The sequence below is a fragment of the Zingiber officinale genome, chromosome 10B (genome assembly GCF_018446385.1).
Source record: "Zingiber officinale cultivar Zhangliang chromosome 10B, Zo_v1.1, whole genome shotgun sequence".
In the NCBI taxonomy this organism is placed as follows: Eukaryota; Viridiplantae; Streptophyta; class Magnoliopsida; order Zingiberales; family Zingiberaceae; genus Zingiber; species Zingiber officinale.
In genome coordinates this window covers 23,300,612-23,327,018 of record NC_056005.1, presented here as the reverse complement: position 1 = coordinate 23,327,018, position 26,407 = coordinate 23,300,612, and the positions used below count along the sequence as shown (strand labels likewise).

General features: G+C 39.4%; 1 protein-coding gene and 1 non-coding gene across 2 annotated transcripts; one reads left to right on the top strand and one right to left on the bottom strand.

Moving 5' to 3' along the window:
• Nucleotides 1-11,551: 11,551 nt before the first annotated feature.
• Nucleotides 11,552-11,658, bottom strand: LOC122030674. Its single transcript, XR_006125537.1, has one exon. It is a non-coding gene; the product is annotated as a small nucleolar RNA R71 (small nucleolar RNA).
• A 6,438-nt stretch (nucleotides 11,659-18,096) lies between these two features.
• LOC122029012 (protein FAR1-RELATED SEQUENCE 6-like) lies at nucleotides 18,097-20,318 on the top strand. The gene is made up of 5 exons (XM_042587975.1): nucleotides 18,097-19,260; nucleotides 19,398-19,421; nucleotides 19,510-19,568; nucleotides 20,099-20,189; nucleotides 20,241-20,318. Exons 1-5 carry the CDS (start codon nucleotides 18,097-18,099, stop codon nucleotides 20,316-20,318), a joined length of 1,416 nt encoding a protein of 471 aa, XP_042443909.1.
• The last annotated feature ends 6,089 nt before the right edge of the window (nucleotides 20,319-26,407 follow it).

Sequence of the window (26,407 nt, the reverse complement as noted above, 5' to 3'; positions counted from 1 at the left end):
TTGCAACCTTCTTTGTTTGGCCGATATTTCCGGAGATACGTTGAGGGTTTCTCACGGATTGCTATGTCACTTGCACGCCTGACCATGAAAGGCGTGAAGTTTATTTAGACTGAGGATTTCAAGATCAGCTTCTAGGAGCTGAAGCGGAGACTAGTGTCGGCTTCGATTTTTGGTTTTTACTTTCTGGAGAGGACGGATTTGTCCTCTACACCGACGCGTTTCTACAGGGTATGAGTGCTGTTCTAATGTAGCACGGTTGAGTATTCTTATATGCTTCTCGATAGTTGAGGGAGCCTGAGAAGAAAATACTCAGTTCATGATCTGGAGTTGGCCGCTGTTATTTTTGCCCTGAAGATTTGGCGGCAGTACCTGTATGATATTACATTGAGATTCTCACTGACCATCGAAGTCTCAAATATCTGTTCACTCAGAAGGAACTTAATCTTCGACCGAGGAGATAGATGGAGTTCCTGAAGTATTATGATTGTACCATTAGCTATCACCTGGGAAAAGCTAATGTGGTTACCGATGCACTTAGCTAGAGGTCCAGAGGGACTTTAGCTTGCCACCGAGTTGTGGTCACAGATTTGATTCAGGATTTCTCTGAGTTAGACATTGAGGAGCAGGGACAGACAGAGCAGGATATTCTTGTTACCATAATTGCTCAGTCGTCGATCAGGACGAGAATCCGAGAGACCCAGTTGTTGAGACCTCATAGAGCTCAACGTGAGGCAAAGTGGTCCATATTATCAGACAGAGGATGTCAGAGGCATAAGACTGCCAGAAGTGTTATGCTGACCGGAGTCGGAGACCCTTAGAGTTCTCCATTTGCGACCAGGTATTTCTACGAGTTTCATCCACGAAAGGGGTGAAGAGATTGACCTCAAAGGTAAGCTAGCTCCGCGATATATTGGACTTTTCCAGATCTTGGAAAGGATTAGAGCGGTAGCTTATCGGTTGGCACTATCGCTGTCTTTGGCAGGCGTCCATGATGTATTCCACGTATCTATGCTGAGGAGATACGTACCTGACCCGACACATGTGCTGACAGATATCTCAGTTCTCGTTCAGCCTGACGTCACTTATGAGGTGATTCCGGTATGGATTATCGACCGGAAAGAGCGTCAGTTGCGGAACAAGACTATCCGGCTGGTTAAAGTCGGATGGCAGCATCTTTCGGACGAGAAGGCTACTTGGGAGCTTGAGGATACGATCCGAGCTCGATATCCCCATCTTTTCACTTGAGGTATGTGAATTATTTACCGTTCAGCATTTATACTATATATCTGTTGTTAGTACTTGCTGATGGTAGATAACGAAATTTGGGGACCAAATTTTTATTAGTGGGGGAGAATGTAAAATACCGGAAATAGGCGAATATTAATAAAGGAATTTTCCGGAATTTTTGAAAATTTTTCAGGAATTTTTCGGAGCTCGTACGAACGAGTTAACGGGGATGAAAACGGGGCCCGGGAAAAGCCTGTTTAGGCGACCCATTTAAGCGAGGAAATGTTTATAATTGCATTTCCTTTTTCTTTTAATTTCTTTATTTGTTTTTTTTTCTCTTTCCCCGCCGAAGCCTGCGTGCCATTCTCCTCTGTGCGATTCTGTGCCCTAACCGGCGCCGCACGAGTCCTTCTTCCTCCTCTCTCGAGCCTCTTCTCTTCTCCTCCGGCCTTGCCCAAGCGCCGGCGAGCGCAAGCCATTGCCGGCGATCCATCCTCTGCCCTAGACTCACTTCGCACCGTCGCCGAGCCCTAGCATCTCCGCCGACGCCGAGCAGTGCCGGCGACTCATCCTCTGCCTGGACTCACTCAGCACCGCCGGCCTTCTCTACACGCCGAGCTCTGCACAGAGCCACCGCCGACCGAGCCCATTCCTGTCCTCTCCTCCGCGCGGGCTGTGCCCCTTACTCCTCTGCCCTAGAACTCGAGCCGCTGCTGTCGACTGAGACTGTTCTGCCCTAGCGCCGGTTGCCACCACCTCTGTGCCAGCCACTGAGCGCCGACGTCTCTGGATCTAGCACCGTCGCCGAGTTTGCTTCGCTGACGCTGTGCCCTAGCACTGTCGCTGGCCATAGGTTTGATCCATCACAGAGTGTAGGCTCTGTACCCTAGCTTTGATTGGAGTTGGGGTTGTATGATCCGTGATCTTCATTGCTTGAGCTTCTGTTTGATCAGTTTTGTTCCAGCAGCAATTTATCTTTGCTGGCCGTAAACAACCCTAGTTGGACAGCAAACTTTGTGACTTCCAGTAGCGGCTGACTTGAGGTAAGTTTGGGATTGTTGATTTTGTTAGGAAGAGATGTTTTTGAAGGTTGATTAGGATCTTACCCTAGTGGTCGTTGAGATTTTATTTAGCTATTCATTGAGTTCTAGCTAAATAAATGTATGTGTATCGACTGACGCAGGACTTTGACGCGAGACGAGCATCTCGACGTCGGATTTGACCTTTCTATTTTCGGAGGCGGGTACTTTGACTTATGTCTTTTGATATGCATGATAAAGTGTTTAACATATAGCAAGAATTGTGTTTCCACTTGATTCGGTTGGTCACTATATGATCTGTTACATGTTGTTTGTTTATTTATTATGCACTGCATGTTATTATTTATCTGACCATACATGCTTTCGATAGTGACCCAACCATATGATACATCATGTTCAAGACCTAGGGTTTATATGATACCCTATCTGTTTGTGTACCTTCCATCCGATGCATTGACTTGTGGTACACCTTTTATTTATGTATGGATCTTGCTATGCTATTCATGAGATTGCCATGCTTAGTATCATGCATCATGTTTGCATGCTGTGCGATTGTCGGCTCCACTATGGTTGAGCCCATCGCCAGTTACATGTACTGCACACACCACCACCACCCATGGGTTAGTGGTATAATAGCAAGTGTGTGGCGGTTCTGCTGTTTGCTCCGTTGGTCCACGATGACTATGAGGGTTTTTCTTGTAGTGGTGGTATTTCAAGTAGGGTGTGTGATAGTCTCTGTAGGCTCGCTGGGCTCAGAGTAGTGGTGACTCAGCGTGGTAGCCGGCAGGATTCCTCCTCATTGTGTCAGGGAGATGAGAGCATTGAGCTCCTCCATTTATGATTTGGGGCCGAGGATAGGAGTACTCGACAGCATTCTGTCCACTCGATCACTCGGGAGCAGTGATGTCCGAGTGCACGTCACCATATGCATTTATTGCATTTTATTGTTTGTGATTCTGCACTTATATGCTGCATTTGTATGGATGCATTTGATTGACATGCATACAGGATTATGATTTCTTCGATCCGACGACCTGTTACCTTTGTACCTTGATTCCGGTTAGTACAGTTATCTCCTGATTTCGTTTCAGTTGCATTTATTCCTTCTCGTATTCAGGAGACTGTACGCATGATTAGTGTTGTCTGTTATTTATTTTATTATGCATATCAGTTGTACCTGCTGAGTGTTGGACTCACCCCGCCTCCATTGTTGATATTTTCAGGTTGAGGCTGTCCGGAGCAGTTCCAGTCGCTGGCCCCCCATCTGCACGTAGAGCCAGTTCTCTACTAGTTCGTTATTTGTTTTATTTTGGCCTTTTTCTATATCAGACTTTGTTTTAGTATTGTCTTTGGATTTTTCCTATGGATATTGTATGGAGTGATACCTTTTGATGGATTTTTGATATGATATTGGATTTCATTCTACTACGTGCCTGCCTGGACGGCAGAAGAGGTGAGTTCGTTGGATTTGAGCTTTACGAGTATAGTGGAGTAGGGTGGATTTCGAGTCAGAGTCCTATTGTTATTGATTACTATTATTAACTGCGTGGTTGTGACAGCCAGAGGCTGAATATCTTTATAAACTGCGTGGTGTTTGTTTTTATTTTTTGTTATCATTCCAGCCGCCTGTGGCTGATGTATATGTGATATGTAGAAAGTTTCATATTGTCCGTCGTACAGGGGAGATGCTGCCGAAATTTCTTCGGACAGAGACTCCTCTGGGGCGTGACACAAACCCTTTGCAGAGACATAAGCGATCCTTAGTCTCTACTCAGGGGTGTCTTGTAATCTCTTCAGAAGTAATAAAATCTATGGGTTTTCATCTTTATCTCTTTATTTTTATTATTTCTAAGGGGTCCCCCCTAGATCGTCGGTCAGCCTTCTCTTGAATTGCCAACCCCAGAAGGTTCCTATTAAACTCTCATTTCATCATTTTTAGCTCTCTTGTATTTTTCCACTAATTTCTTTTCCTTTACAATTATTCATATACCAAAGTTCAATTTGATGTGTTTTGCCCCTTGAAGTAAATGTTAAAGAAAAACATTCACTTGTTTGGCACATTCCAGTAATCTTTTACACTTTTACTCATCAAGATATTTTCTCTATTGTTTATTCTTGGATGAGTGTGCTAATTTTATTGTATCAATCAACTATTTGTTTCCTTTAGGTGACAAATATTATTACACACCATAATGTTACAAACATCTGGCACATTCCATTGGCTTTGAGGGTAGTGTAATTTTTTTTTCTTTTTGACAATACCATTGAATACTCTTTGTTTCAAAAATTGTCTCCAGTTATTATAGCATTCATATGAACATCCTTCATGATCTCTATAGGAGCAAAAGACCCATGAAGCTCTTCTGGAGTTATTAAACCTTCAAAGGTCATTTTATTATAAAGCTTATTCTGTTGCAATATGGTCACTTGTTCCCTCTCTCTTAAGGCAACTTTAACTTGTATAGATGCACTAAGGAACCTCTATTGGTAGAATGGATGATGGCTATAGCTAAACTCTATGATATGTTGCATGATCCTGTGAGTCATCTTCTTTTCTCTCTGATTCTTTTATTTGTTCCAATGGGAGTTAAAAAATACTTACTAATTAAATGATTTATTTTTTCAAGTGAAGATTGCTATTGTAGGAAAGTATATTGGTCTTCTTGATTCTTATCTCTCTGTACTAAAAGTGAATGTTGATGTCAATTTTTTCTTCTAAGGGACAATAATTTCCATCTATACTTGTAGCTTTGTGCACTTTAGGATTGTCATTGTTGGGATGGGAAACCCTTTAGTGTGTGTTCTCATAAAAAAAGGAGTGTTTTCATTGATTTTGTGAGCATCATGTGTACTATCCCTTGCTAACTATAGTCTCCTTTGTAAAATTGCAGGCTCTTTTACATGCTTTTGTTGCTTGCTGAAAAAAATTTGTCATAAATTGGGTGCCCTTATCAGATCTTGAACAAACTTCTACAGAAGACTATGCTTTCATGATAGTCTAAAATCTCTTCCCTTGAATTTCTTGTTAGCATTTTTCTTGTTTCAAAATTTATAATAATTCTTATCGGCACGGACTCCTGATGCATACAAAGCAGCATGGAGGATTTTGAAGGTGAACTTGTTTTTACTTAAGAAATGGATGCTAAATATCTTAAAGTGCATTTTCATCTTCTTAACTTTTGTTTCACACCAATATAGTTTACTTTTTCAGCAATGTTAACAATCTTTTGTTACAGAGTACAGATGGCATACTAGTCCCAGGAGGTTTTGAAGATAGAGGGGGTGGAGGGTAAAATTCTTACTACTAAATATGCCCGTGAAAACCAAGTCCCATATCTAGGTATTTGTCTCGTGATCACTACAAAAAAAATAACTTTTCACAACGCGCAATTATGCTATCCGCAATGCGCATCGCATGTTGCACAACTCTATGTTATTAGAAGTCATAACACATTCGCAATACGCGGTAGTGCGCTGCGGCAAATTGCATTCAAAGTGCGCAATCATGCGCTGCGGTAAATTGAATTTGTAGCGCGTGTCCGTGCACTATGGTAAATGGAATTTGTAGCGCGTAGTTGCATGCTAAGGTAAATTGTATTTGTAGCCCGCAGCTGCACGCTGTAGTTAATATCATTCGCAGTGTGTAACTGTGCGTTGCTGTTAATTGTATATACAATAAAAAAATATCACACATATAATTGTCAATATCGTACAATTCTCACTAAAAGAATAACTGTATTATAAGCATATAAAAATAAAAAATATCATATAAGTTTTCTTTTCGGTAGGAATAACTATGTTACAAGTTGATAAGGTAAAAAAATTATGAGCAGCAAGTCTTTCCTCTCCTTCTATGCCTCTCTGAAGTAGGGCAAGTAGTTCAAAGTCCATATTGATTTCTGATTGCTGCGTTGGTTCTTCTAACTCTCTTACATTGGAATACATAAAATAGTGACAACATTAATAGACCACTCTGTTCTCAGAAGCTAACATTCATGAGACTAGTTCTATAAGAGTCAAACGACATAAGTTAGCATTAGATAACCAACCACTGATTCATGTGTCTAAAAATAATCAAACGATAGTTTCTTATTCTGAAACAAAGAGAGTTGGAAACACATTGATAACATAACAAACGATAGTTTTCTTATTATGAAACAAAGGGAGTTAGAAACACATTAATAAGATAACAGAAAAATATTTGACAGGGAGAAGCACTCACTAACCTTATGTGCTTTTACAATTAAAATTTGATCGGCTTGATGCCGCCAGCTACAAAGAAAGACAAGATATTAACATGAGCAAGAAAAATACAAACATAAATAAGAAATAATTTTTAGGTGATTAGAAAATGAATACCTCTACTAATCATGTGTAACAATTTTCATGAGCAAATTAGGTAGGTTCATTTTCTAATCACCTAAACAGTTTTATGTGTTGCATACATATTGTGCTACTCCAAATTGTTATGAGGCAACATTCAAATACCTCTACTAATCATGTGTAATAATTTTTATAAGCAACTATCTTGAACTTGCATCCACACCCATGTCAGATACTCATAACAAGTTCAATTGACCTAATTCATTTCTATCAATTCCTAATAAAAATAGTTGACAAATGAAAACTTCAAAATACAAACTAGAGGGAAGATGTAAGATGTAGTAACATGTCAAATGTATAGGAATAATACCATAATCAAGAGAAAGCACTAAATACCTTAAGCCAGTCACTAAGAACAATAGGATTCCTTGCCAAAATAGCTTGAATAAGCAAGCTCAGGTGTCACCGGAGAAGATTTTACAACGACATGTGTGCACTCAGAACTCCTGCTATTGGTAGCATATGCCCCTTAAAGTAAAACTTCAACTATTAGTGTCAGCAATTAATAAATTGAATATCTTAATTGACCCCACATGAGAACAAAGTGGCATACAATTCAAAGGAGAGACCAGTATATTACAATGTAATAACCATTACTCAAAGTGGATAAAAAATTACGATGTAAATAAAAAGTAAGAAAAGTTAACATGGCCTTGGTATGGCAAGTCCTCAAATTGACCAGTACAAGATTATTAAGTTGACAAATTAGTCTTTTTGTAGCCTCAGTATGGCATGAGACTTCATGTCCAGCAAACATCCACCGGAATTAGAGCAATCAATATTAGCAAAGGCAGTCACTTTGTAGTGCCACTTGAAAATACATAGAAATATATAATCTAACTCATTGTGCAATACACACTTGTAGTTTAAATCAGTATACAAGAGGACGGTACATTATGTATAATCTAACTCCTAAATGAATTTGGAGTAGCACATTATGTATATTCCACATATAACTTTTTAGGTGATCAGAAAATGAACCTAATTGATTTGCTTATTAAAAATCCAAATTCAATAAATGTCTATCACCCTTAGCACAATGATAAACTAAACTAAATGTTGTTAGTTGAAATACAAGACTATCTCAGAAAAGTTGAGATATGGAGATATAGAATAGAGTAAGCTAATTTTGGAAAGAAAGTTCTAAATATTATAAATGGTCATACTTTTTCAAACAGGAGAAAATATGTGGGCTAATAAAATTAAAAAAGAAGTATGTGCAGATGAGCAAGTTAACGTTACTTCATGCTTAAGTACCTTTGTCTAGTGGTTAGTGGTTGGAGCTAATGTAAAAGTAGAAAGCATAATAACCCATCATGGAAAAAAAATAGAAAGCATAATAACCCATCATAATGCTCATCTAATGTACAAATACCGAACATATTTCTAATGAAAGAAGAAATTGTGGATCAAATGTGACATCTTATCACCTGCTCTGATAATGCCTTGTTTCCCCTCTGTCACATGACGAGGACCTCTTTTTCCCCCTCTCCCACAATCATATTAGTTTTATCGAGACGATGAAAAGTTCAAGTATGGGGAAAGGGGAGATGTTGTGTCTACACAATCTAAGTCATGTCTTTTCATTTTTCTTTTCTTTTCAGCTTTTGCAGTTTTAGTTTGTTTTACTTACTTGCACTTTTAGTTTGTTTTCTTTCTAATTGCATTTCTGTTCTGATTTCTAGTTTTTCAGTTTGTTTGTTTTTGAGGCATTATTGAGAGCATCATATTAACCACTTTATCTGCTGACTTGTCCGATAGTAAAATGATTAGCACGTGTATTTCTTAATTCATGTTGTTGCAGAGATAGTAGTACTAGTATGTTTAGTATACTTCTTTTCTCTATCTCTAGTAGCATGAAATGAGCCAAGTATTATATGGAGATAAGTATGAGTTTTGACCTAACCTTAAGGATCTTACTTTCACTTCACTTAAGCTTGAATAGTGGATGCATTTTGGAATAGTTATGATTCATCTAAATTGCTTAATACTTTTTTTCCTATGGTGATTTCTTATTTACATTTTGGTTACTGGACTACCTCGGGTCATGGTTCCTATAGTGATTTCTTATTTGCATTTTGGTTACTGGACTACCTCGGATCATGGAAGCTCATTTGAAAAAATTTAAATCCCAAACATTTACATTTATCTTACATGAATTTGTGATTAGTGCCACACTTCTAATAATAATAGAAAAAAATCATTTGAATAAGGGATTAAAAATAGTCGTCGTGAGTGGAAACTAACAATTTACCCCTTAAAGATCGAGTTAGGTTACTGGGGAAATAAATGTTATGTTTCTCTTGATTCCGAGTAGTCCTTTAAGACCTTATGTCATTTAAGGAAAATGAACCAAGTGTGTGGCAGGTAACATTAGGAATTCAATTGTATGACGATTTGACTAGGACAAAAAATTAAAACTTGAAAAGTTTAAGTCACTTATTACACTGATGATGTGCGTAGATTGTATACACTTGTTTAGCATGTTTTGACGCACATTCACATGTTTTACGCATGCTTTATCTATGCATTTTCAGATTCCTTGCTTTACTTTTAGCATATTTACTTTTCTTTGTTCGGAGATTTGCTTGTGTGCATTTTCTGTCTATAGGAATCGAATTTGGAGAAGAATTGATGTTCGTGACCAACTCTACAAGCAAGTAAAGGAAGACAACATCAACCATGTGAGCCGCACGACCATGCCAAGGGAAAATGACCTTAGCCGTGTGGAGCAGACAACCCATGCAGCATCAGCAGAGGAGAAGCATAGCATGGTCGTGTGGATTCACATGGTCGTGCCATCCCTGAAGCAATTCCAAAACACGGTCGTGTAGATCTACACGGTCGTGCGACCTTTCCAGAGGCAAAGCATTGCCAGGCCGTGTGTGCCACATGACCATGCACCCTTTCCAGAGCCAAAGCATTGCCAGGCCGTGTGTGCCACACGACCGTGTGGCATTTCCAGAGGCAGAACATTGCTAGGTCGTGTGGATCTACACGGCTGTGCAAGACATCCAGTGACAGAGCATGACACGGCCGTGTGAGAGTCACACGACCGTGTGACCTTGGCCGAGAAGAAACATTGGCAGGCCGTGTGAGATCCACACGGCCGTGACACGGGTCGTGTGGCGCCCAAACCCTCTGCTCTATATAAGGGTTTCTCCTCCTTTGAAAGAGGGGAGACTCTCCCTTTAGGGAGATCGAATCTTGAGCCTTTTCTTCACCTTTTGGGCGTCGATCTGACGATCTTAAGATATTTCCATTCTTGAATCGACTCCGGTAGCAAGGATTGGTTCCGAAGATCACTCGTCATATCTAGATAAGCATTTCTTTTCTATCTTCTTGATTGGGTTCGAAATGTTTACGATCTTCTTGTCTTCGGATCTTTTCTTTTGTATCATGGAGTAGATCTCCTTATTTTAGGATGGAGGGAGTATTTGTGATGTAAATTGATGTAAGATCTGATGGATTTGCCAACTTCTTGATTCAATAATATTGTTATATTTTGTATCAATTTAAATCTTGTATGGATTGTTGTGTTTGGATCTAATTACCATTCTTGATTGATTGTTTGTAAATCTTGATGATCTTGTAGAGGAATTCTTTAGATTGTATGACCGAGGGGCGTTGTGACAGGATTGCCCCATTAACGGATGTCTAGGGGATCACCTTGAAGGGTGAAGCAAGAATTTACAAAGAAGAGGGATAGATAGATGTGCTATGTCCTATATCTTGATGTTAATTGATTAGTGATGTGTTTCTATATCGTATAACCGAGGGGCGTCGTTACAGGGTTGCCCCGCTAACAGACTTCATAGGGATTATAACTATTTGATTGATTAAGGTGTAGATAAAAGTCCCTTGCAAGTGTTTTCTGCAGGAAATTACCGATGACTTCTTACAAATGTAGGACAATTGAGGGAAATATTGATAGATCATATTACATTGATAAGTATCACAAAGAAACCAAATCTTCTAAAACTTTCATTAAAACCTAGTTTTCTGCATTTACCTTTTACATTTCTTTTCTAGTTACATCTTAGTTCGTATAACTACTTGTTTGGTTGTTTAGCTAATTCGCTTTGAGACATCTTTAGGATTATAACCAGTCCTTGTGGATTCGATATTCTTTTATTACTGACGATGAAACCGTGTACTTGCGGTTGCGTAACAAGTTTTTGGCGTCGTTGTCGGGGACTGCGTCTATAACATTAGATATTATCATTTGATTTAGACTAAACTTTTCTTTATTTTTCTTACATCTAACTTGTAACTAGTTTTCTAATTCTATTTTTTAATTTTTCTTTGCATTCCTTTATTGCATTCTTTTATTCTTTTTGTTTATGAATCATATTCTTTTTGTTCTTTATTCTTTTCTTTGTAAATCAAATTTTGCAATCTTGTTCTTGTGTATGCGAAGATCTAACCTTGTAGGGGATTTATTTCCTCTTGATCCTGAAATTGATAGAACCTTTCATAGAAGGAAAACCTCGCAAAGACAACAAGAAGAACAAGAACACTTAAACATGGCAAACAAATCACTTAAAAATTATGCAGCACCATATGCTAGAGGGCTTTGTTTAAGTATTATTAGACCATCTATTGAAGCCAACAATTTTGAGATAAAACCTACAATAATCACTATGGTGCAACAGAATCAATTTGGTGGAGGACCGCATGAAGATCCAAATCAACACTTAGAAGTTTTTTTTTATGAAATATGCGGTACCATGAAAATGAATGGTGTACCTTCAGAAATAGTGAGATTATTATTATTTGGGTTTTCTTTACGAGATAGAGTTAAACAATGGTTGAATTCTTTAGCTCCAAATAGCATTACCACTTGGGAGCAATGTGAGCAGCAATTCTTAGACAAGTTCTATCCTCCAAGCAAGACAACTCATATGAGAAATCTTATTGCAAGCTTCAGACAATCAGACTCAGAATCCTTATTTGAAGCATGGGATAGATACAATAATATGCTCAGACAATGCTCACATCACGGATTAGAGAAGTGGTTAGTGTTGTACACATTTTATAACGACATCAACTACAATACTAAGGTGTCCCTAGATTCAACTGCTAGAGGGGCACTTATGAATAAGAGTTTAGATGAGGCCAAAGATATCATTGAAAGTGTAGTACAAAATCATCATCAATGGACAACTGAAAGAAGTGGAGGCTATTCTTATTCAAACCCAACAAAGGCATCAGGGAAATTTGATATAGATACAATCACTATGATGTCTGCAAAACTGGATGCTCAAGACAGTGGGAGTTCTGATCATGCTCAAGACTCATGTCCTCTAGGAGCTATCTCAGCACAAATCAATCAATTAGAACAATGTGATAATATCATGAGCTATAATCAGAGACAGAGCAATCCATATTCAAACACATACAACCCTGGATGGAAAAATCATCCTAATTTTTCCTATAGGAACAATCAAGAACAAGGACCATCTATGGGGGCAAGACCAAGTTTCTAGCTTGGGCAACAAAATTTCCAACAACAACTACCTTCTCAAGGCTATCAATCTTCTAAAATTGAGAAAATGCTTGAGGAAATTATTTCCAGTCAAAAGGAAATGAAGCAAGATATCTTGAAGTTAACTCAGAGAATAGATAATTCTGACAAGCATCAAAAGATTTTAGATAGCCAAATTGCCCAGTTAGCTTCATCATCTTCAAGAGCACCAGGATAATTTCCTGAAAAACCTGATGTTAATCCAATGGAGCACTGCAATCGAATTGAACTTAGGAGCGGACGAACCTTGGGGATTCTCAAGTGACTGCTCCAAAAGGGATGAAAACTGAAGAAGAGCTCTCTCCTCCAGCACTTGAACCTATTCAGATTCATGATGAAGAGGATGTTGGACTGCTGGGCCGGCTAGAAGGGGGGTTGAATAACCTGCAAAATTAAAACACAACTCTTCTCGATCTTTCTTAAACTAAGACTTGTATACATTAAGAAAGCAATAAATTAAAATTGAAAAATAGAAAAGATTAGGCACACCGGGATTTACTTGGTTACAATCGGGGAGGTTGTTAATCCAAGGATAATGTAGCACTAAATACTCCTTCAGGCGGAGAAGCCTCGTACAACGTTGAAGCACAAAACAAAGAAGCTAATCTAGAAATTGAGCGTACAAGTGTTGGAAATGAATTGTTTGTATTAATTGAAAGCTTCTAGACTAAGGCTGTATTTATAGCCTTGGTCGGGGCACCCCGAAGGGGTTCCGGGCGCCCTGGGGGGATAAAACTTTATCCCCCAACGTTCAGATCGCTATTGATACAATCTGGTCAAAAAGTCAACTCCGGGCGCTCAAAAGGGTTCCGGGCGCCCTGGACTGTTCCAAGCGCCCCCGTTGGGAAAGTCAACCCCGTTGACTTTTTTCAGCCCGGGTCTTCTGCTCCTACTCCGTTCGTCTCAGACCGAGTCTTTCGCTCGCTTGGGTGATCTCTACCATCCGGAATAGGGCTCGCCCAAACCCAACTTCCGATCTTCTCGAGCAAACTTCTGCTTCGGCTTCTCATCCCTCGAAATCGCCGCGTGCTTCCTTCTCATCCACCAGCGTACTCATCCGCAGTCTTCGTCCCTCTGTCGCACCCCGTCCCGACCTTCTCGCTAGCTGTGTCTCTTGCTCCTCGAGCAGTCTTCTGCTTCGGCTTCTCGTCCCTCGAAACCACTGCACGCTTCATTCTCATCTGCCGGTGTACTCTTCCGTAGCGCCTCATCCCTCGGGCGCACCGCGTGCCGTCCTTCTCGCTAGCTGCGTCTTTCGCTCGACTACCTGTGCTCCTAAGCTCCTGCACACTTAGACACAAGGTTAAAAATACACAGGACCTAACTTAACTTGTTGATCACACCAAAACAACCTTGGGGTTCCAACAATCTCCCCATTTTTTATGTGAGCAACCCAAGTTAAGCTAGGGTAAATAGACATAAAAAATAAACTAACTAATTTTATAATAAAGTGAAAAAAGATAGAAAATTTAAATATTAGTCTACCTCCCCCTAGACTTATACTTTTCCTTCTCCCCCTTTGATCACATAAAAATTGGGATTCAAAGAAAAACTCTAAGGGTTCAAACCTAGAAAATTTTTTAAAATAATTTTAAACATTTGTAATAATTTTCAACAAGGTTTCTAAGTTTCTTAAAAACTTATAAGTTGAATAAATTCTAAGTTAGAGAATTTACAATAATTTTCAGTAAAAAATATTATTCTAAGTTAAACAATTTCTAAGTAAAAGAAAATTTCAAAATTTCTAAGTCAAAAGTAATTTTTGAGATCTTGAATGAATAGAGCATGCATTTTCAAGAAAAAAATTTGCCTTTATATAAGTATTAGAAAAAAATTTTAACCAAAAAATTTATGGGAAAGGATAACTCAAATGAATTTTTCATAGTTTAACAAATTGTGAAAGAATAATACTAGTTTATTTTCTTTTTATTAAAAAAAATCGTTCTCAAGTTACTGTCATTTCTTTAATATCATTATGATATCTAAATTTTCATTTTAGTCTATCATAATTTAAATCATAATTTTCCAGATTTAAATCAAACAATATTAAGCATGCAGAGAATTGTATCATGTTAATTCTTATTAGTTTGTCGAGATTCTTTAATCGACAAGTTATTGCTTGAGTTTCTTTTAATTCAATATTAGTTAATAATTTTTTAGGTTCGCAAAATTCTTTCGGCAACATAATTTGTAATTCACAGAAATCTTTCGCCAATATTTCTAATTTGCAAAATTCATTTGACAAAATATTTTGTAATTCGAAAAACTCTTTTGATGATATTTTTATTGAATCACTCAATTGATCAGGAGGTGAAGACCATACCTGACTTACCTTATCAGCTGTTGATTCTCCCCCTGTTGAGTTGCTTTCTTCTGAAGACTCTCTCCCTTTATTGATGCTCATCTAGGATGAGCTTTCTGTGTTCTAGGGATGGACTTCGGCTGTGTCGATAGTTTCCTCGTTCTTGGACTTTTCTGACGGTGACTTGGTGTCCGTCGAGGAGTTGAATTCGACTTCAGTTGGTTCTTCATAAATCTTCAAGAACTTTTCCCAAAGTTCTTTTGCTCTTTTGTATTTTCCGATTCTGTCGAGATCTTGATCTGGTATCACGCTTAGAAGGTAAAATTCTGCCCAAGCGTTTGCCATAGACTCGTCACGTTGTTTATTGGTCGAGAGGTGAATCTTGAGTTCTTCTCCATTTGTTGTCTTTGGTGCTTCATAACCAAATTTAATTATTAATGAAATATCAAAATCTGTGTTAAGGTATACCTCCATTTGTTGCTTCCAAAAAGCAAACTCCCCCTCGAATGCTGGTGTGTAGACTTTAGCTCCGGCCATCATTTTGTTGCTTCAATCGACGGTTAGTCCTTTTGAGGCGCCTTGGCTCTGATACCACTTGTTGGACCGCTGGGCCGGCTAGAAGGAGGGGTTGAGTAGCCTGCAAAATTAAAACACAACCCTTCTCGATCTTTCTTAAACTAACACTTGCATAAATTAAGAAAGCAATAAATTAAAACTGAAAAACAAAAAAGACGAGGCACACCAGGATTTACTTGGTTACAACTGGGGAGGTTGTTAATCCAAGGATAATGTAGCACTAAATATTCCTTCAGGCGGAGAAGCCTCGTACAATGTTGAAGCGCAAAACAAAGAAGCTAATCTAGAAATTAAGCATACAAGTGTTGGAAATGAATTGCTTGTATTAATTGAAAGCTTCTGGACCAAGGCTGCATTTATAGCCTTGGTTGGGGCGCCCTGAAGGGGTTCTGGGTGCCCTGGGGGGGGATAAAACTTTATCCCCCAACGTTCAAATCGTGTTTGACGCGATCTGGTCAAAAAGTCAACTCCGGGTGCCCGGAAGGGTTCCGGGAGCCCCGGAGGGTTTCGAGCGCCCCGGACTGTTCCGGGTGCCCCGGCTGGGAAAGTTAACCCCATTGACTTTTTCAGCCCGGGTTTTTTGCTCCTACTCCGTTCGTCTTAGACCGAGTCTTTCGCTCGCTTGGGTGATATCTACCATCCGGAATAGGGCTCGTCCAAACCCAACTTTCGATCTTCTCGAGCAAACTTCTGCTTCGGCTTCTCATCCCTTGGAATCACCGCGTGCTTCCTTCTCATCCGCCAGCGTACTCATCAGCAGTCTTCGTCCCTCGGTCGCACCCCGTGCCGACCTTCTCGCTAGCTGTGTCTCTTGCTCCTCGAGCAGTATTCTGCTCCGGCTTCTCGTCCCTCGAAACCACTGCACGCTTCATTCTCGTATGCCGGTGTACTCTTCCGTAGCGCCTCGTCCCTCGGACGCACCGCGTGCCGTCCTTCTCGCTAGCTGCGTCTTTCGCTCGACTACCTGTGCTCCTAAGCTCCTGCACACTTGGACACAAGGTTAAAAATACACAGGACCTAACTTAACTTGTTGATCACACCAAAACAACCTTGGGGTTCCAACAGAGGAGAGTACCAATAAGGTTGAAGAGAATCTTCCACTTAACCCACAAAATCAAGTAGTCCCTTTTACTCAAAGATTAGTTATGTTAAAAAAGGATGAAGAGTTTGGTAGATTTTTGGAAAAAGTTAAGGAGATTTGTGTTGAAGTTCATTTAATTAATGCAATCTTACAAATGCCAAAGTTTGTCAAATTCCTGAAGGACATCATGTCAAATAAAAGAAGAAGAGGAGACATTGAGACCATTGCTCTAACTGAGGAATGTAGTTCTTTGTTTGAAAATAGGGTTTTGATTCTTGCCGCGACAACCCACCGCGACCCAGTTGGCAGCCCACGTGGCCAACTCCACCTCATCCATCTCTCTCCGCTTCATTCGCGATTCAAGTCCTCGGCGTGCCCTAACTTTCTTCTCCTCCCCTCGTGAAGCAGCAGCTACTGCCCCTTTCCCCTCGCGTCAAAATCCTCGACGTCCCGTGCCCTAACTCTCTTCTCCTCCCCCTCGCGAAGCAACAACGACCCCTTCTTCCCCCTTGGAATTTCTCCTCCTCCCCTCTCCCAAAGCAACAACCTCCATCCTCATCCCTCCGCGACGAAGCAAGCAGCAGCCGCCATCCCGACGAAGCAAGCAGCAGCCGAGGTTCCTCATCTCTCCGCGACGAAGCAAGCAGCAGCCTCCATCCTCATCCCTCCGCGACGAAGCAAGCAGCAGCCTCCAAACAAGCAGCAACCTCCATCCTCATCCCTCCACGACGAAACAAGCAGCAACCTCCATCCTCATCTCTCCGCGACCGACCTCGCTCCGTGAAAGACGAGTGAGTTTTTGCCTAACCTAATCTTGGGTGCTGCTAATTTCTGAATCTTGGCTTGTAGTTATGCATTGCAACCCTCATCTCTGTTCTATGTTTCATTTCTGATTTATGTTATGGGGTTAACTTTTTAGGGCATGTTCTCTATTTTTTTATGGTTTATGTTATTAACTTTTCTCTTAATAAATATAGGTGAAGAAACTATCATGGAAGAAGGAAAATTTGATTCAAATGAGATGAAAGATAATACCGATCATGTGGATCAAGACCTACCTCCATCTACCGTCGAAGAAGTCAAGCTACCTGAGATTGGAATGGTATTTTCCTCTGAAGAAGAAATTCGTACGTTTTATAATTCCTATGCTACCAGTGTTGGTTTTGGTATTTCGAAGTTAGGTAGTAGGAATGGAGATGATGGAAAACAAAAATATTTTTCTATTGGATGTGCCAAAAATCGTAAAAAAGTATCTCAAGCAAAAAAGGCTTTGCACCCTCGACCTTCTAGTAAGACAAATTGCAAAGCTAAGATTAATGTAGCTGTTCGAAATGATGGGAACTTTGTGATAACTAGTGTAGACCTTGAACATAATCATCTCTTGAGCCCTGGAAAGTCGCGACATTGTAGATGTAATAAAATATTGGATTCAGCTACGAAGAGAAAATTAGAATTAAATGATCAAGCTGGAATAACTTTAAGCAAAAGTTTTCACTCTTGTGTAGTTGAGGCTGGAGGTTATGAGAATTTATCATTTGATGAGAGAAAATGTAGAAATTATATTTCAGAAGCTAGAAGGTTGAGGTTAGGGGAAGGAGATGCTGAAGCTTTAAGTAATTATTTTTGCCGCATGCAAAGTAGGAACCCAAACTTTTTTTATGTGCTGGATTTAGATGGTGAATCTCGAATAAAGAATATTTTTTGGGCAGATGCGAGATGTAGGGCTGCGTATGATTACTTTTGTGATGTGGTGACTTTTGATACAACTTATTTGACTAATAGTTATGACATGCCTTTTGCTCCATTTGTTGGGGTGAATCATCATGGGCAATCTATTCTGTTGGGATGTGGATTAATATCAAGTGAAGACTCAGCAACATTCACATGGTTGTTCAACTCGTGGTTGACATGTATGCACGGATGTGCTCCAAAGGCTATCATCACAGATCAATGTCGTGCAATGGCAATCGCAATTGAAGAGGTATTTCCGAATTCTCATCATCGTCTATGTCTTTGGCATATTATGAAAAAACTCCCAATGAAGTTAGGTGGTCATGCTCAATACAAAATGATAAAGAAACAATTGAAGACCATTGTTTATAACTCTCTTACAGTTGATGAATGTGATGAGAATTGGTTAAAAATGATTGAGGAGTTTAAGCTGGAGAACAATGATTGGTTGAAATCTTTATATGATGAACGAAATAGATGGATACCTGTGTATGTTAAAGATCACTTTTGGGCTGGTATGTCTACAACTCAAAGAAGTGAAAGTATGAATGCATTTTTTGATGACTATGTTCATTCTAAAACATCTTTGAAGCAATTTGTTGAGCAGTATGATAGTGCATTGAAGAAGAATATTGAGAATGAAAAAAAATTGGATTTTGTTTCTTTTAATTCTATCATGCCAGTTATTCTTGGTCATTCTATTGAAAGACAATTCCAAAATGCCTACACTAACAATATATTTAAGTTGTTCCAAGATGAAATAAGAGGGTTGATGTTTTGCGATGCCTCTTTGTTGAGGGAAGAAGGGACAACTTTAATATTTGAAGTAGTAGAAAATATGTTGGGAAATAATGGGCAACCTGGAAGAGAAGTTTCCTTTAGGGTACATTATACTGAGTTAGATTGCCAATTGAAGTGTGTGTGTCGTCTGTTTGAGTTCCGGGGAATTTTATGTAGGCATGTGATCAAAGTGTTGATGAGAATGAAGGTTATTGAGGTTCCTATGAGTTATATTATGGACCGATGGCCTAAAGATATTAAGCGTGGGTATCAAAGCATCAGTAACATATATGATGAATATGGTTGTAGTGAAAAAAGACTTCGGTATAATACTCTCACCCCATTGATGCAAGAGGTTCAACAAATTGGAGCCGAAAGTGACGAGCTTTGTTCTGTTTTGGTGGAAATCATGAAAGACACTAAGGAAAAACTTATTATTGCTATGGAGAATGGACAATCAAGGGTTGGACAACTTGAAGAAACATCTACATCTGGGGCAAAAGTGATACACTCTCCATTGAAAGTAAGAACCAAAGGTCGTCCACCCACAAAAAGGAAACAATCTAAGGTTGAACAAATTATGAATAAATCAATTGCAAAGGACCGAAAGAAGGTATGTGATGCATATAATAGTAATTGTGTGTTATTGTTTTGTACAAGCATATTTTTATTGTTTTAGCTAGTTTAAAGTTTGTTTATAATCTATCTTGCAGCTATGAGTACAGCTTTTCTTTTGGTACGCTGGTGCAGGTTCAAGATGGAATGAAAATTCAGGTTAGTTAATGCAAATGCTTGATATCATTGTTATTGTTTTTTGTTTTCCATTTTCACGCAAGTAGAATTTTATAAGGCTTTGGTGCAGGGAGAATTTTATAAGGCAGTTTTAGCTATCATTGGCTTTGATATCATTGCTCTCTGCAGGTAGTTTTTAGTGCAGGGAAGAACATGGAATTTTGTTAAGTGTTGGTTTGGAAGAACATGGATTATGCGTCTAAAGTTGCAGTTTCCTTTTGATATTTGAATTTATCCTATGTTAGCTGGGAGTTTTGTAGGTTTGTGAAGCAAGAAACCAATTGTTGATGTACTGTTGATTTTGTATCCAAGTTATCAAACTAAACTTGATTAATATGTGTTGTTTGTAGACTGTGACACTAAAGGTTTTGATTTTGTATCCAGGCTTCTAAAGTTTGATATATTTCTGTTGATTAATAAATGATAACTGGAGCCATGCCTACTTAATTGTGTTAGACTGTTGGATTTCTTGTCTCTAGAAGCTTACAATTGGGCAGCAAATTGAACAATTCATATACAGATTTCATTCATCTCGTTTAGGAGATGAATATGTTTACGGGACATAAAAAAGATGGCTTGGATGTAAGAGTATTTAATCTGACTCAGATTTGTCAATTGTTTTACTGCACTCTAATTTGTGCATTCTACCTGTAATGCAGGCAAAAGCTGGTGCAGGCTCTGAACATTGTCAATGGTTGGACTCCATGCCTTTCATCAAAATGTGTTTTTGTTAAGTTCCTTGCTATAAAGGTTTGAACATTGTGCAGGCTCTGAACATTGTGCATTCTACCTGTAATGCAGGAGAAAGGATTTCAAGGTTCCCTTGAAACTCCAATCAGCTTGCCTTCATGGCTCACAGAAGAAGATATAAATTGCTAGTAAATTCGAAAAGTCAGGATTACTGGAGGATTGAACTATTATCGGTGCATGAACTTGTAAGTTTCTTTAGATAGTTTTACCCAAAACAGTGGTGGCTTGTACCCATCAACAAATATTACAGATTTGGGTTAACTTTTTTATTATTATTATTTGATAATTTCTACGTTTATTAAAATGCAGGAGTTGGGAACTGACAGCACCTTGGGTTGGGGTCCAATTAAAAGTGCCTACCAAATTCATTGTGGGTGATCTTGACCGAGCATATCATTCTCCAGGCATCCAAGACTGCATACACAAAGGTGGATTCAAAAATGTTGTTCCGTTGCTCGAGGACATCGTGGTGATGGAAGGGGTTGGGCACTTCATCAACCAGGAGAAGCCCCATGACATATCTGACCTCATATATGATTTCATTAGCAAGTTTTAAAAGTTCACTCCTATTAGATGTTGTATAAGATCCAGATTAGAGGATAATGCTGGGATATCTATCCAATGTTGATATTAATAGCTTATGGACCATGGGACATATACCATAACTTTCATGAAAATTGGTAACAATCGACTATGTCTTTGGTTGCTGGTAGATTGTTCTATGCAAAATTATCCAATTGCTTTTATTCTTGGTTGTCGTTGAATGAGTTTGTCACTCAAGCCAGTCTTTTTTAATGCCTCAAACAGTCTATTGCAATCAGAGATGTGAAACTCCTGGCCCTTGGATTTCTTCTATCTATTTTTTTGCAGCATATGAATGCAGGAGAGCAGTGCATGCTTCATGTGACTTAAAACTTGAGGGTAACCCTTCAAAGAACTCTTCAGCAGCAATGAGACCAAAAACCTTTGTAAGCAAATCAATGCGTGTTGCATAGTCTTTATCTGATAACTCAGACTCCTGATGAACTTTCATCCACTCTGATATCTGCAAGTGCATAATGATTACAAGAAGAATGAAGAAACAACATACATATATCCATCATAAGACTCAATTGCACCATATCATCAGTACAGATAGGTTGCCATCAGTACAGCTCGGGCACCTGTTGTTGTGTCCACAGTGCAAGCTTTATGCAGATTAACAAGATGAATTAACAAGATGAATTCAATAATAATATTTAATCAATAATAAAAGGGAAACGATAATTTCAACACTAACATTATGTCTCCAAATCCAAACATACAGCAGTTACATTACAACATCAACACAATTTAAAATAACCTATCTAGATAAACTAACACAAAAATCAGAATTATGGCTAAGAGAATCAAGTTCAAGCCCACTAATATCCAGATGATTTTCGGTACATTGATTATCCTCAGATGTCCATGAGCAGCAATGCATTCAATTTCACTTTTGTCAGCTGAACTATTATCGGTCGGCATCCACTGTTGCCATCCATGTTGTACACATCTGTAATACTGTCTCCCAGGATTCTTAGTTGATTTAGAAACACACACCAATGTATTTCGTCCGCAATCTCTACATGTTACAGGTTGAAATCTCGTATTGTCGATGCCACTAAAACTTGATGACACCATGAAAAAAACTAGAAATCAGACCCTGAAAAAGACAAATAACAGAGCCTTTGAAATAAACAGGAAAAGAGACAAGAACTGAAACAATCTGAGCAAAAATAAAACAAAAAATAGAGGAGAAAAAAATACAGAACAAAAAACATAGACATATTAAAAAAACATGAAAAATCCTACATTTACTAAGCAATTTGAATCAACACTCTTGTAGGGAGCTAGGAGCTAAATTATATGAAGGGGAACGGTCTTATAACTAGGCAATTTGAATTATAAAGGAAAAAGTATGTATCAAGAAATGGAAAAACAAACTCTTCAATTTAATCAGTTAAAGAGATCCTTCCACCAAGAAACAACAGATCCAAAAGCAGAGACAATATAGTAATTGTAAACAAGCATTAACCAAATGCTAATATATTGTTTTAGAACACAAACAAACAAGGAGGTCAAAGAAAAAAAATTCCTCCACGACATAATGTAAGCAGCAACAGCAGTTCATCGCATGAGAGAATATAGAATTGAGTTCCCAAAATAACAGCTTTGTAAAAAGTTTCCAATGCCATCAAATTGCAAAATGTTTCCAATGCCATTAAAATTCAATATCTAGTATGTAATGAATTTTTCATGTCCATTCTTATATGATTTTACTTAACCCAAAGATCCTACATGCCTACTTGCTCCAAGAGACAACTCAAAGACGATGCACATTAAACACAAACATAGGAAACTTTCATCAGCTAAACTGTAACCCAATACAATGGCTGTCACTTGGCTGCCGGAGTTCAATGCACCCAAATCTGAAAAACTTGGAGATGGGTACCAAAGCCAAGATTCAGAAATTACAAGTTGCAATGCACAACTATAAATCAACAGCGGTGGCTTGAAACCTAGAACAGAGATGAGGGTTGCAATGCACAACTACAAGCCAAGATTCAGAAATTAGCAGCACCCAAGATTAGGTTAGGCAAAAACTCACTCGTCTTTCACGGAGCGAGGTCGGTCGCGGAGAGATGAGGATGGAGGCTGCTACTTGTTTCGTCGCGGAGGGATGAGGATGGAGGTTGCTGCTTGTTTGGAGGCTGCTGCTTGCTTCGTCGCGGAGGGATGAGGATGGAGGCTGCTGCTTGCTTCGTCACGGAGAGATGAGGAACCTCGGCTGCTGCTTGCTTCGTCGGGATGGAGGCTGCTGCTTGCTTCGTCGCGGAGGGATGAGGATGGAGGCTGTTGCTTCGTGAGAGGGGAGGAGGAGAAATTCCAAGGGGGAAGAAGGGGTCGTTGTTGCTTCGCGAGGGGGAGGAGAAGAGAGTTAGGGCACGGGACGTCGAGGATTTTGACACGAGGGGAAAGGGGCAGTAGCTGCTGCTTCACGAGGGGAGGAGAAGAAAGTTAGGGCACGCCGAGGACTTGAATCGCGAATGAAGCGGAGAGAGATGGATGAGGTGGAGTTGGCCACGTGGCTGCCAACTGGGTCGCGGTGGGTTGTCGCGGTGGGTTGTCGCGGCAAGAATCAAAACCCTTGAAAATAATACTTCCCCAAAGCTTAAAGATCCAGGGAGCTTTTATATTCCTTGCAATATAGGAGCTGAATTTATAGAATTTTTTTTTTGTGATTTAGGGGCAAGTGTTAGCCTGGTTTCATATTCAATTTGTAATAAATTAGGTCTCAAAAACTTTAAACTTACTATTATGGCACTACAATTAGCTGACCATTCTTGCAGGTGCCCTATGGGTATTGTAGAAGATGTGTCGGTAGAGGTTGGTGGGAGTGTTATTCCCACGGATTTTATGGCGCTGGACATGGAAGAAGACTCAAAGATTTCAACCATATTAGGAAGACCATTCTTTGCTACAGCTGGAGCAATAATTGATGTCAAAAACCATAAGATTTCATTGGTAATTGGTAAGGAAAGGTTGGAGTATGATTTGTCTAATTCTTCTAACCATGTCTCTTCTCTTTTAGTAAGTGTTTGCAGCGGGGCGGACGCATACGAGCTAGATGATTGGAATTTCCATCCTCACGGGAGGCCGCCGGACGAGGTTTATGATCCGACAAGTGATGTTGGGAGAAGACCTCCCAATAAAAATGAAATTACATCTGCCCTCCAAGGGCAAGAAAACAAAAAGAAAATGGAGATCAGTCGAGCTAAAGACCTTAAACAAGAGCTTCTTGGGAGGCAACCCAAGGGTTTCTTTAGTTAGTTTCAATTCAAATTTTCTTTTCATCAGTTAGTGCTTTTATTTCATTATTGTTGTTTGTTTTCAGGTTGAAATTAGTTTCCATGAGCTGGCCATGATCATTTCATGGACATGGAAGCAATGCAGAAGATGGAAAGGAAGAAATATAACATTATGGATCTTGAAATAGCTCGATCGTGTGCTATACACGGGCCATTTGAGACTTACAGAGAAGAAGGAACATTCGGTTGTGCCATACACGGGCCGTGTGAACTTACCCGAGGAGGAGTCATGCTCGGTCGTGTACCAGACATGGTCGTGTGAAGATTCTAGTGAAGAAAGCTGCACTACCTGTGTCCCATACACGGTCGTGTGAGAATTCTCAAGAAGAAGAAGGACTCGGCCGTGTCTCAGACACGACCGTGTAAGGCTAAATCAAGAAGGAAAAGAATCCGGCCATGCATCACACACGGTCGTGCAAAAGAAGCCGAGAGGGAGCCTGCATTGCCCGTGCCATTTGGCACGACCGTGTGAACATACCTGAGAAGGAGGCACCTTGGGTCGTGTAGATCTACACGGTCGTGCGGAGCAACCCTACCTTGGCTGTGTTTATAAGACACGACCGTGTCTGGGTCATGTCGGCTACACACCCTCCTCTCTCAACCCTTTCTAATCATCAACCTATCTTCTTCAAACTCTCAGATCTAGATCTCTATCCTATTTTTCTCTACAAACTATCTTAGATCTAGATCTAAATAGTAATTTCCTTCTCCTATCTTCAAGATCTAATTACCTCCATTCCTAAGATCTCATTTCTCAAGATCTATTCTCTTGAGATCTCACTTTTCAAATCACAAAGCCTTTCCCTGCTTTGAACTTCACATCATGTTTAATCTTTTGAAGAAACTTCGTAAAGGAAGTGGTGGATCAAGCAGAGGAAGAGAGCCAACAAAGGAAAAAAGGAAAGGAAAAGGTCACAAAGGGCAAAGGAAAAAGGATTTCACGCGACAAAGGTAACGACAATGAATTCAATATTATTTTTAGAAATGAAGATCATAAATCTAGATTTGATATTCTTGTCAATAGAAAGATTGTGTGTACACATTATATGGACCCAACTATTTTGAATATTCTAGAAATTAGAGATGATGTAGATTGGATGATTGAGTCTCTTAATTAGAATGATATCATGTACACACATCTACCTACATATCCTCGTATCATACTGGAGTTTTTGAGTTTACTAGATGCTCACTTTGCTAATGAAGATCACTACATTGGAAAAATAACTTTTAGATTAATGAATCAAAAATTTCAGTGGACATTTAGTGACTTCAATAATTGTTTTGGATTGTCCACCGGTAGCTCTCGAAGGTTTGACTCAAGATTTAATTGGAACCATTTTTGGAATTCGATTATTGGTTTGGATCAATCTTATGAGTCCTCTAGAGCTAAAGCTTCCCATATGCAAAACCTCATTTTTAGGTACTTACATCGAGTTATGAGTAAAACTATTTTTGGTATAGGGGAAAGTGATGGAGTTGTTAGAAAAGTGGAGCTTTATGCTCTGTGGGCTATCTTACATAAGATTGATTTTGATTCTGCCTTCCATTTTTTGCAAACCTTGGTGAGAGCCAGGAAGGCATCCTCAGGATCGATTATTTTTGGTGGTTTGATTACTCAAGTAGCTATAAATTTGGGTTGTGATATAGATGAACTAGAGATCATTTATGGTAATAATATGATTGATATTGATGCATGTCTTACTATGAAAATGATTTGTCGGGATGAGAATGATTTTGCTTTTCCTAGGAGGGATGGTTTTCCACTACCTCTTCCTTATCCCGAGTGGACTTCTGTTCGCAACCTTGCTAATTGGGTGGTCACTGATGTAGATCCTGAGAATGCCCCTTCTTTATTCGAGGATATTGAGCCCCACCTTGAGTCCTCGTCATCTGGACACTCGCAGCCCTCCAGACATTCGGAACCTGCTAGGCATTCTTTCGCCTATGGTACGAGTCATTCCAGATTTGATTTTTCTGATTTCCGCACATCTCTAGACTCACTTCATGAGAAGTAGGAGGTTCAATGTGTGATATTGGAGGGTCGTTTCTCTTTATCAGATGAGCAGTTTAAAGAGGTGTAAGATCATTTTCAGTTTATGAGGAATTTTCAAGGTCAAGTGGCCGAGTTTGTTCAAGACTATGATATTGATCAAGCTGGGATGAGTGAATTCATGTAGGGCATGAATATTACTAGTCAACAAGTAAGTGCCCTCTATGAATATCATAAGTTCCTGAGTGAAACTCCGGGTTTCCCTAATTTTCCTATTAGTCATCCACGTAGACCCCCACCTCCTCCTCCACCACCATATTGATTTCATCGGGACG